Source organism: Astatotilapia calliptera, chromosome 5 (assembly GCF_900246225.1).
Source record: "Astatotilapia calliptera chromosome 5, fAstCal1.2, whole genome shotgun sequence".
NCBI lineage: Eukaryota > Metazoa > Chordata > Actinopteri > Cichliformes > Cichlidae > Astatotilapia > Astatotilapia calliptera.
In genome coordinates this window covers 3,900,721-3,910,909 of record NC_039306.1, presented here as the reverse complement: position 1 = coordinate 3,910,909, position 10,189 = coordinate 3,900,721, and the positions used below count along the sequence as shown (strand labels likewise).

Genomic DNA, 10,189 nt, shown 5'->3' with positions numbered 1-10,189 from the left:
GTTCAGTCCTCATCATTTCTGACTTCAAGATCACAATCTCTGAGTCAAAGCCCTCAGAGCCCAGCACAAGGGAACAGCTCACAGTCCTCTTAGAAAGGAAAACGATAAGCTGAAGTTGAGCTGAAGAGGCCAAAAATAAAAGTCTTTACACACAACAGATTATTGAAGACAGTTTAGCACTTTAATAAAACTGACATTTGTTTTTCAATTTTCCAGTTTGGCAAAATCACTTTTTAAAAATAGTTGTGGAGGCTTTAAGCTAGTGCTTGTTAGGCATATACCATTAGATATTTAATTTATTTATTCAATTTATGGATTGATTCTTTACAGTAAAGCTATAGAGTAGGAGAACCACCTGAATTATTATAGTCAGCTACATTTAATGGTTGAAGAGCGCCCCCTGCTGTTATGCAGACGCTCCTCACGCTTATGTTCATGTCTGGGTTGTTTTTATTTTCTTATTCCCAGATAAAGTATGTATGTGTGTTTGTTGGGTGTATTTTATATTATATTGTTAAATATCAAATCTCAGCAGCAAATACTGTAGCTGAATATTTCTGTAATGGTATCTTCATGTTGTAAAAGAAACAAGAACTTCAAATACGAAACTACAGCTCAGACTTGATCAATCGTTTATATCTTGTACAACAGGTCACATTTTAACTTTAGGACAAAAAACCATGATAGTTTTTCTCAAACGGCAAATTTATTTCCTAGTAGCTAGAAAAAGAAGAAAGAATCATTCAGAAATCAGATCTTAAAATAGGACAAACAATGAATAAGTGAAAAATCTCTGAAAGCATTTGCTCTTTCTTAGTATCTTGCAACTATTAATGCTAGGACTTTTTACTGGTTTAAAAATGGGACCAAAAACCTGTTGATAGAGGAGTTATATGCTTGTCCACTTTCAAGATCACTGGTAATATCTTCAGTGGTTCTTTCTTAGTAAAAAGATAAGGAAACAGCTTCTCAGTGAAATTGTGTTCGAAGGTGTGCATGAGTGTGTTGGCATCCAGATCAAACAATGAGAGCTTCCCTCTGTCATACTCCAGCTGAACTCTGACCCTCTGCAGCTTCTTCACTGGCAAATATTTATATGTATCTAGTGTCGTTGCTACTATGTATTTTTCATCCCTGAGACATAATTGCCAGAAACCTGATGGTGCTTCTACCTTTCTCTCATAAGACTCATTTACAACACCAAAGGCCCAAAATCCCTCTTCTCCAACCTCAACATCCCAAATGTGAGTCCCTGAGTCGAAGCCCTCAGAGCCCAGGACAACTTTACAATAGTGACACCTCTCTGGATTATCAGGAACCTTCTGTCTCCCTCCAAATGTCACACTGGTCAGATCGTCAGATAGGATGAGTTGTGGATGAGCTGTGTTTGGATCCAGAATCACAGGAGTGTAGGAGACCATCTTCTTCTTCATCTTATTCCAGATGTTGTAGGTCAGGTTGCCCAGGTGTTTGGCCACATCTATCAGAGCTCCTGAGACCAGCTGTGGAACATCCAACAGGGGGCGCTGCTTGACTCTGATCACTGCAGCCTTGTAGCTCTGGAGAAACACTACGTCTTCAGCTCTCAGTTGCTCCTCTGTGGCTCTGATTGTTTCTGAAAGAGTTTCCATTTTTCTGTTCAGATTCTCAGTCTTCTCCTTCATCATCTGACTCTTCTGTTTCTCTTCTGTCCTCAGAGCAGTGATCCTGGCGTTTTCTTCCTTTTGTAGAAATTGACGAAGCTTTTTAAACTCCTCATGAATTTGCTCTTCTGTCTGCTGGGCCTGGACCTTAATGCTTTCTGCTATTTGGTCAAACTCTCTTTTAGTGTATTCAGTGTTCATCTTTAACACCTTTAAGGGTGCCAGCAATTCCTTTAGCTCTTTTCTGTGACCATGTGCAGCTTCATCAATAGGTCTGAATCTGTGGTTTTTGTGTGCTATTGAATCTCGACAGACAACACACACCGGCTGCTGATGATCCAAACAGAAGAGTTTGAATTTCTCAGAGTGCAGACTGCAGAGAGGCTCAGACTTTTTAGAAGCTTTTAGAGCTTTCTTAATTATGAAGGCCTCACACAGGTTCTTTAACACCAAGTTACGGGGAGGATCATTCAGTAAAGGAATCGTTAGGCATATTGGGCAGGATTTTATTTGTTTGTCTCTCCACCACAGCTGCAGACAGTCTTTACAGAAGCTGTGGCTGCATGACAGGATCTTTGAAGATGTCGTGGCAGACGGGACAGGAGAGATCCTTTTCAGACTGAGAAGACATTTTTCTTGGGATTGAAAAACTCAAAACAAGACATGTAAATATCCCACAAGGTAATATACCTGATAAACTGAAGACGTTTTTTTTTTTCTTTAAAAAAATTGTGTTTTTTATTTAGTTTTTTTTCCTTGTTGATTCCATCAACAAGGCTAAACAAAGCTTCTACTCTGGTATTATCAGTAAATATGAGGGTAACACAAGGATTCTGTTTACAGTTCTCAACAAACTTCTTCAAACCCCCAATGCTTTACCACCACACTTCTTCTGAAACATGTAACTCCTTGATGCAGTTCTTCACTTCAAAAATTCGTAACATTCATCAGCAACTCAGTTCGAATGTTGTCTACGCCCTCTCCAGAACCTTTTCTCCATTTTGAGCCCTTTTCCACCTTTAATCTTCCTGATATAGCTGATATTTCTGAGTTCATATGTAAATCCAAGCCTGCCTATGACCCTATGCCTACAGGCCTTGTGAAATCCTGCCTCTTTTCCCTACTCCCACTCATCTCTGCTGCCATTCACTCTTCACTCACCACCAGCATCGTACCCTCATTATTCAAGATTGCTTCAGTCACTCCCATACTGAAAAAAACTTCTTTAGATCCTAACAACTTTAACAACCTCCCTCCGATCTCTAATCCACCCTTCATCTCTAAAATACTTGAAAAAACTGTTGCAGCTCAACTTAATTTACACCTGGTTAATAATAACATCTACAAGAGGTTTAAATATGGTTTTCGCTCGTGTCATAGCACAGAAACTTCTTTACTTTACTCTAATGATCGTCTAATCGGAGCTGACTCTGGTCTTCTCACCATTCTCATCCTTTTGGATCTGAGCTCAGCCTTTGACACGATCTCTCACTCCGTCCTTCTAAGCAGACTTTCCTCTCTTGGTGTCTCTGAAACACCCCTAGCGTGGTCCCAGTCATATCTCCTCTTATATCAGTTCGCTCTCGTCTATGCCCAGTCACTTCTGGTCTACCCCAAGGTTCAGTCTTCGACCCTCTTCTCTTCATAATTTACATCCTCCGTCTTGGTACCATTTTCTGCAAATTTGATCTGTTTTGCTGATGACACCCAGTTATATCTCTCCTGTAGGCCTGATTCCTCCCTCCCACCTTGTTCCCTTAGAGAATGCCTATCTGAATTAAAATCCTGGTTTAGCTCTAATTTTCTTAAGCTCAATGAGGATAAAACTGAAATCCTCCCTGTTGGCACTAACCTTTAACCTACTTAAGGCAAAGCATTTCTCACTCACTTTAGATAACTCCACAGCTTTCCCTTCACATCAGGTTAAGAGCCTTGGTGTCATCCTAGACAGTTCACTATCCTTTAAATCTCAGATCAACAATCTCACCCGTTCTGCCTATTTCCATCTACGCAACATTAACAGATTACGTCCTTCTCTTTCCACCCAGTCTACATCCATTCTTGTCCAAAGTCTTGTTACCTCCCGCCTTGACTACTGTAATTCTCTCTTGCATGGTCTCCCCCAAAAATTCCTCCATAAGCTTCAACGTGTTCAAAACTCCGCTGCCCGCATTATTACCAGAACCTCCTACCAGCACATCACCCCTGTTCTTCAGGAACTTCTTCTGCTCGCCTTCAAGGCCATTCATAACCTTGCTCCTCCTTACGTTTCTGACCTGTTAAACACTACCTCTTCTGCTCGCTCACTTCGATCCTCTTCTTCTATCCAGCTTGCGCTGCCTTCTTTCCGCCTCACCTTGCTGGGAAGCAGAGCTTTTAGCTGCTCTGCTCCCAGACTGTGGAACCCTCTACCCCAGATATAAGAAACACTGGTTCTCTCCCCCAGTTTAACTCTCAACTCAAAACCCATCTGTTCAAATCTGCTTATTCACTGTGAACCAACTGTTTGTTCATTTTATCTTGTGCTTTTGTTTCTATTGTTCTTCACTTCATCATCTCTATAATATGTTTTATTCTATTGTTAAGTGTCCTTGAGTGTCTTGAAAGGCGCTTTATAAATACAATTTATTGTTATTATTATATAAACAATTTGTTAATATAGTGATTGCAACCAACAACATCATTTAACTCAAATATTTTAGTTATCTAGCACAGCGGTCCCCAACCCCCGGGCCTCGGACCGGTACCGGTCCGTGAGTCCTTTGGTTCCGGGCCGCGAGAGTTGAGGCTCAGGTGTGAAATGTATAGTTTTCAGGGTTTTTATCGGTTTTCAGCGTTATTTTGTTATCGTTTTTATCGTTTACTCGGTTTTCCTGGGTCTTTTCACATGTGTTATGAATAAATTTTCTGTTTTTTCGGTACCGGTACTAGTTTTATTTTGTTGTATTTATCCGCGACACCTTAAAGGCCGGTCCGTGAAAATATAAACCGGTCCGTGGCGCAAAAAAGGTTGGGGACCGCTGCTCTAGCACGTGCTTTCATAGTGCTAGATTTCTTTTTTTCTTTTTAAATTACTCTATAGCAGTATGACTTACCAGGATAAAGTCCAACAATTTAGAAGTCCCTTGGATATTTCTTCCACTGAAAACGTCCAGATGAACAGAATCAACCTTTTGGGTTCTCCTTACCTGGATGATTGAGCATGCATCAAGACATTATTTTTTCTTATTTATTCTTTTTTTTTAAAAGAGAGCCTCACTTTTCACTCCTTTTTGTGCTATCACAGTAAAGTCAATTATATAGTTTTTCTTTTACGCTGCAATAACATCTATAAACACTATAAAAACTATATTAGTAAAATAGAAAATTGGTGCCTATGAACATTACAGGATCCTCAGTCTGTTCAGGTCTGACTCTGTCCTGCAACTTAGTAAAAGAAACATGAAACTGAAATTTATTAGCTGCAATTCCAGCAGTGTAAAAAAGGCATTAGGATTGCATACAGGAAGCAGTGAAGATGTGCTTCTTTTGCTGAATTTCTACAGACACACTGAACAGAACCTGCTCTGGATCAGGTGAAGTTTAGCAACATAAAATACCATTGTTCCACCTAACCACTTAGAGATCAGAGGGGTGTACTACCTAGTACAACAGAACACATCCATTTTGAATGCTACAGTATTGATGAGCAATATAGCAGATTACAGAAGACCCATACAGTGGGAATAAAAACTCTGAAATTAAACTTTCAGGTGTAACTCACTTAAATCTGAAAAAAGTTATATTCAAGTTTACTAAAAAATAAATTGTAAAATGTAATATATATATATATATATATATACATATATATATATATATGCAATTCAGAATATTCAGAATAGTAAGAGAAGTTTTAAAATATTTTGATTGTTTGTGTTTACATTGTGGATGAACGATGGAAATGGTGTACTAATGAACTGTTTTAGCTGTATTTTCTTTAAAGCTCCTGTTCATAAGAAGGAATCAGCAGCAGGTTCAGATGTACCCCAGCCTTCCTTTGTTTCCGTGTTCCCAGCTTTCTTCCCTCAGCAGTTGTAATTCCTCTGGCTGTGTCTGCTTTGATGGTTAGTTTTAGCACATTGCTCACAAGATAAAGCCTATCATGTGATTTATGTCCACATCGAAAGAGGAAGACAAATAGAAGGAACATTTCCCTATATCTACATATTTTTTGCCATTCAACGCAGTTTCACTTCAGCTATTCGTTCTCACCAAACATTGCGATTAATTTATTAAACAGTGATTTTTTATTTATTTATTGCAAAGTATTTGCTTACAGATTGTAATGCATCATATCAAATAAGATGATCCCGTCCTCAAAGTTGAGTAATAATACCTCGGAAGTGCAGTCCACTAATCACTACCTTTAACAGACTCCCAGCTGACTTGACTTGTTCAAACAGCTTCATTTTATCTTGTAAGGGTTTCAGGTGTTTCTGAAGCTCCTCTCGGTGATCCTGGGCGGCTTCTTCAGTTGGGTTGAATCTGTGGTCTTAGTGTGCTTTTGAATCTTGACAGACGACACACACCAGCTGCTGATGATCCAAGCAGAAAAGTTTGAGTTTCTCATGGTGCAGACTGCAGAGAGGCTCAGACACCGCAAAATTTTTGGACCTCTCTGCAGTAAGAAAGCCTCACACCTTTAACACCAAATTACCTGGTGAATCATTTGAAAAATGTATCTTCTTACAAAGTGGGCAGTTGTGTTCTAGATTCTCGCTCCACCACGTCCGCAAACAGAATCGACAGAAGCTGTGGCTGCATGACAGGATGACAGGATCTCTATAGACGTCACGGCAGACGGGACTGGAGAGATCCTTTTCAAAGGAGCTTGCAAAGAAAAGCGTCTGGACTTCTTTAAGTTACTTGAAGACGTTTCACCTCTCATCCGAGAAGCTTCTTCAGTTCTAAGGTCAAATGGTGGAGAGTCCCAGATATAAACCTAGTGGGAGTTTCCCCCCACAGAGGGACAAAAGGACCCCTTGATGATCCTCTAATCGCCTGAACCAAGGTGTGAAACTGGGTGTGGGTCCCAATCAGCCAGAGTTTTGGGTGTGTTCATTGTGAAACCTGGCCCCACCTTATCATGCGAATTCCTGAGGTCAGATGGCCCAGGATGTGAGTGGGCGTTAAGGCGTCTGGGAAGGGATCTCAGCAGTCCATCTGCATCTTAAGGTCAAAGGTCACTCTTTCGAGGATGCCAATGTTCACATTTTGGACAGAGAGGACAGATGGTTTGAAAGAGGAGTGAAAGAAGCCATCTATGTCCACTGTGAGCGACCATCTTTGAACAGAGGCGGGGTTTACGACACCAACTCTCTGCCATCTATAATCCAGTTTTGAGATCCCTTCCCAGACGCCTTAACGCCCACTCACATCCTGGGCCATCTGACCTCAGGAATTCGCATGATAAGGTGGGGCCAGGTTTCACAATGAACACACCCAAAACTCTGGCTGATTGGGACCCACACCCAGTTTCACACCTTGGCTCAGGCGATTAGAGGATCATCAGGGGGTCCTTTTGTCCCTCTGTGGGGGGTCACTCCCACTAGGTTTATATCTGGGATTCTCCACCATTTGACCTTAGAACTGAAGAAGCTTCTCGGATGAGAGGTGAAACGTCTTCAAGTAACTTAAAGAAGTCCAGACGCTTTTCTTTGCAAGCTCCTTTGAAAAGGATCTCTCCAGTCCCGTCTGCCGTGACGTCTATAGAGATCCTGTCATCCTGTCATGCAGCCACAGCTTCTGTCGATTCTGTTTGCGGACGTGGTGGAGCGAGAATCTAGAACACAACTGCCCACTTTGTAAGAAGATACATTTTTCAAATGATTCACCAGGTAATTTGGTGTTAAAGGTGTGAGGCTTTCTTACTGCAGAGAGGTCCAAAAATTTTGCGGTGTCTGAGCCTCTCTGCAGTCTGCACCATGAGAAACTCAAACTTTTCTGCTTGGATCATCAGCAGCTGGTGTGTGTCGTCTGTCAAGATTCAAAAGCACACTAAGACCACAGATTCAACCCAACTGAAGAAGCCGCCCAGGATCACCGAGAGGAGCTTCAGAAACACCTGAAACCCTTACAAGATAAAATGAAGCTGTTTGAACAAGTCAAGTCAGCTGGGAGTCTGTTAAAGGTAGTGATTAGTGGACTGCACTTCCGAGGTATTATTTGTCACGGTCCTGGGTCTCCTGACCCAGCGTTTTTAGTTCTTTGTGATTTTCGTATTATTGTACTTGTGTGATTTATTCTATGGCTTCTAGTTTTGATCCCTTGCCCTTCATGTCTCCCTGTGTGCCCCTCTGTGTATCTGTGAGCCCTCGTCTCTCCTTATGTTTTATTCCATGCTTCCCCTGCCCATCATGTCTAAGTTCTCCCCGTGCTCTCTCTTCCCCCTGTGTGCCCTCTATGTATTTATGAGCCCTCGTCCCCTTTCGTGTTTATTCCGTGTTTCCCCTGCCTGTTACGTTGGTGTTCTACTCGTGCTCTCTCTCCTCCTGTCTGAACCTCTGTGCTCCTTGTTTCACCTCTCCCGTCAGTGTTCAGTTCACCCCGCCCTGTCTCGTTATGGTTATCAGTGTCACCTGTGTTCCCCGTGTGTTCCCACTCCCCTCGTTAACCCTCTGTGTATTTCTGTCTGCGTCTCCCTCTGTTCAGCGTGACGTCGTCCCTCATGTTGTGTGGATCTCCCTGTGTCTCTTCGCGTATGTTAGTTTACTTTTCCCAGTTTAGTTTTGTATTTCCTATGTTCTGCCATTCCAGCATTAAAGCTGTGATTTTGAGTTCATCCCCGTGTCTGTGAGTTTTGCGTTTGGGTCCTCCTCCTGCCTGCCACACAGCCGAGCCTTGACAGTACGACGTCACCAGTAATGGACCCAGCAACTCACAACCCCTCCGCTGAGCTCCGGGAGGATTTGATCTATACGGTGGAGTACCACTGTCAGGAGTGGGAGGCGCTGCCAGGAGACGAACACCGGGAGGTCGTAGCTGCCCGTCTACAGCGGATGGTGTCCGGACTCCCGTGGCTGTTCGGCGCGCTGCACCCCCACATCCGGGACTTCCTTGTTTCCACCGTAGGCGTCCGCCCGGAGCTGCCTCTCCAGTGTGAGGGGTCGGAGGACGTTCAGCCCGGTCCGCTGGAGGATTCGCGGCCCGGCTCATCTCCTCCCCCCTCTCGGCGAAAACGGCGCTCACGCCGCCGCCGCCCTAACGTTTCTGAGCAAACTCCGGTGGTGAGTGACACTAACTGTTTCTTCCATACCACTTCCAAGTCGGACCAACTCGGACAATATTCTGCTCCTGAGTCCGCTGTTTTTCAGGTCCGTAACACATCAGAAACGAATAGTGAGTTTGAATATGACTGTGTTTCCAGGGCTCATAATGTTTCTAAGTTCACCTCCGCACCTTTTAAGCACGAGACTGTTTCATCTGGAACTGTTTATTCTGGAGCTATGTTTATTCAGTCAGCTGCCCGTCCGCTTTCAGCTCAGTCACCTGCTCAGCAGCCACCTGTAGCTCAGTGTCCTGTGTTTCCTGCTCAGAAGCCGCCTGTAGCCCAGACACCAACTCCACCACCATTTTCGTCTCAAGCTCTGTTAGCCGCCCGGCCCGAAGCTCTGTTAGCCGCCCGGCCCGAAGCTCTGTTAGCCGCCCGGCCCGAAGCTCTGTTAGCCGCCCGGCCCGAAGCTCTGTTAGCCGCCCGGCCCGAAGCTCAGTCGCCACCTCCACCACATTCAGCCTCGCTTCCCATAGCACAGTCACATCCACAGCCTGACTTACTACAAACCTTATTTCAATCCTTAGCCCAGTCAATAGCTCAGTTGGTAGAGGAATCATCGGCCTTATCGTCAGCTCGGTTTCCAACTTTACAACCATCACTGCAGTCTCCAGTGTCCCCAGTGCAGTCTCCAGTGTCCCCAGTGCAGCCTCCTTTAGCACAGTCACCCACTCAACCACCAGCACCACAACCGTCACCACCTACTCCACTCTCACCACCACCGTTACTACAGACATCAGTTCAGTCCCCTGTGCAGTCATTTACTTCTCCACCGTTAGCAGCTCAGGTCCCCGTGTGTCCAGCAGCTCAGGTCCCCGTGTGTCCAGCAGCTCAGGTCCCCGTGTGTCCAGCAGCTCAGGTCCCCGTGTGTCCAGCAGCTCAGGTCCCCGTGTGTCCAGCAGCTCAGGTCCCCGTGTGTCCAGCAGCTCAGCTCGCACCTGAACCTTTGGCCCAGTTCCCCGTAGCAGTGCGGTTTTCTAGCCAGCTTAACATTGAGCCCGGGGTCCCAATCCTCTCTGGCTCTACATCAGCTCCTGCTGAAAGCTCGGATGAGCTCATCCAGGACTCCGTGGCTCCCACGCCGCCATCTACCTCGTCCGCTGGGGGTTCCAGTGAGCCCGGCCAGCACCTCCCTGTCTCCGCTGGAGGGTCCGAGAGGCCCGTTCAGCCTCCTGTCTCCGCTGGAGGGTCCGAGGGGCCCGTTCAGCCTCCTGTCTCCGCTGGAGGGTCCGAGGGG

At 44.6% G+C, this 10,189-nt stretch overlaps 1 protein-coding gene across 1 annotated transcript; it reads right to left on the bottom strand.

The window, feature by feature from the left end:
• Positions 1-854: 854 nt before the first annotated feature.
• LOC113021770 (nuclear factor 7, brain-like) lies at positions 855-9,254 on the bottom strand. Its single transcript, XM_026166484.1, has 5 exons — positions 9,171-9,254; positions 8,602-8,882; positions 6,458-6,512; positions 6,044-6,046; positions 855-2,216 (listed from the first exon to the last, which is right to left on the bottom strand). The coding sequence occupies exons 1-5, from the start codon at positions 9,252-9,254 to the stop codon at positions 855-857; spliced, it is 1,785 nt and encodes a 594-aa protein (XP_026022269.1).
• Between the last annotated feature and the right edge of the window lie 935 nt (positions 9,255-10,189).

Excerpts from the sequence above, each read along its gene's own strand:
- LOC113021770 (XM_026166484.1), bottom strand. The coding sequence starts at position 9,254 with ATGGTGGTGGAGTTGGTGTCTGGGCTACAGGCGGCTTCTGAGCAGGAA. Across the intron at positions 8,883-9,170 it reads TACAGGTGGCTGCTGAGCAG|GGCGGCGGCGGCGTGAGCGC; the intron begins GTGACTGAGCTG and ends CAGAAACGTTAG. Across the intron at positions 6,513-8,601 it reads CCTGACAGTGGTACTCCACC|CTCCTTTGAAAAGGATCTCT; the intron begins GTATAGATCAAA and ends TTTCTTTGCAAG.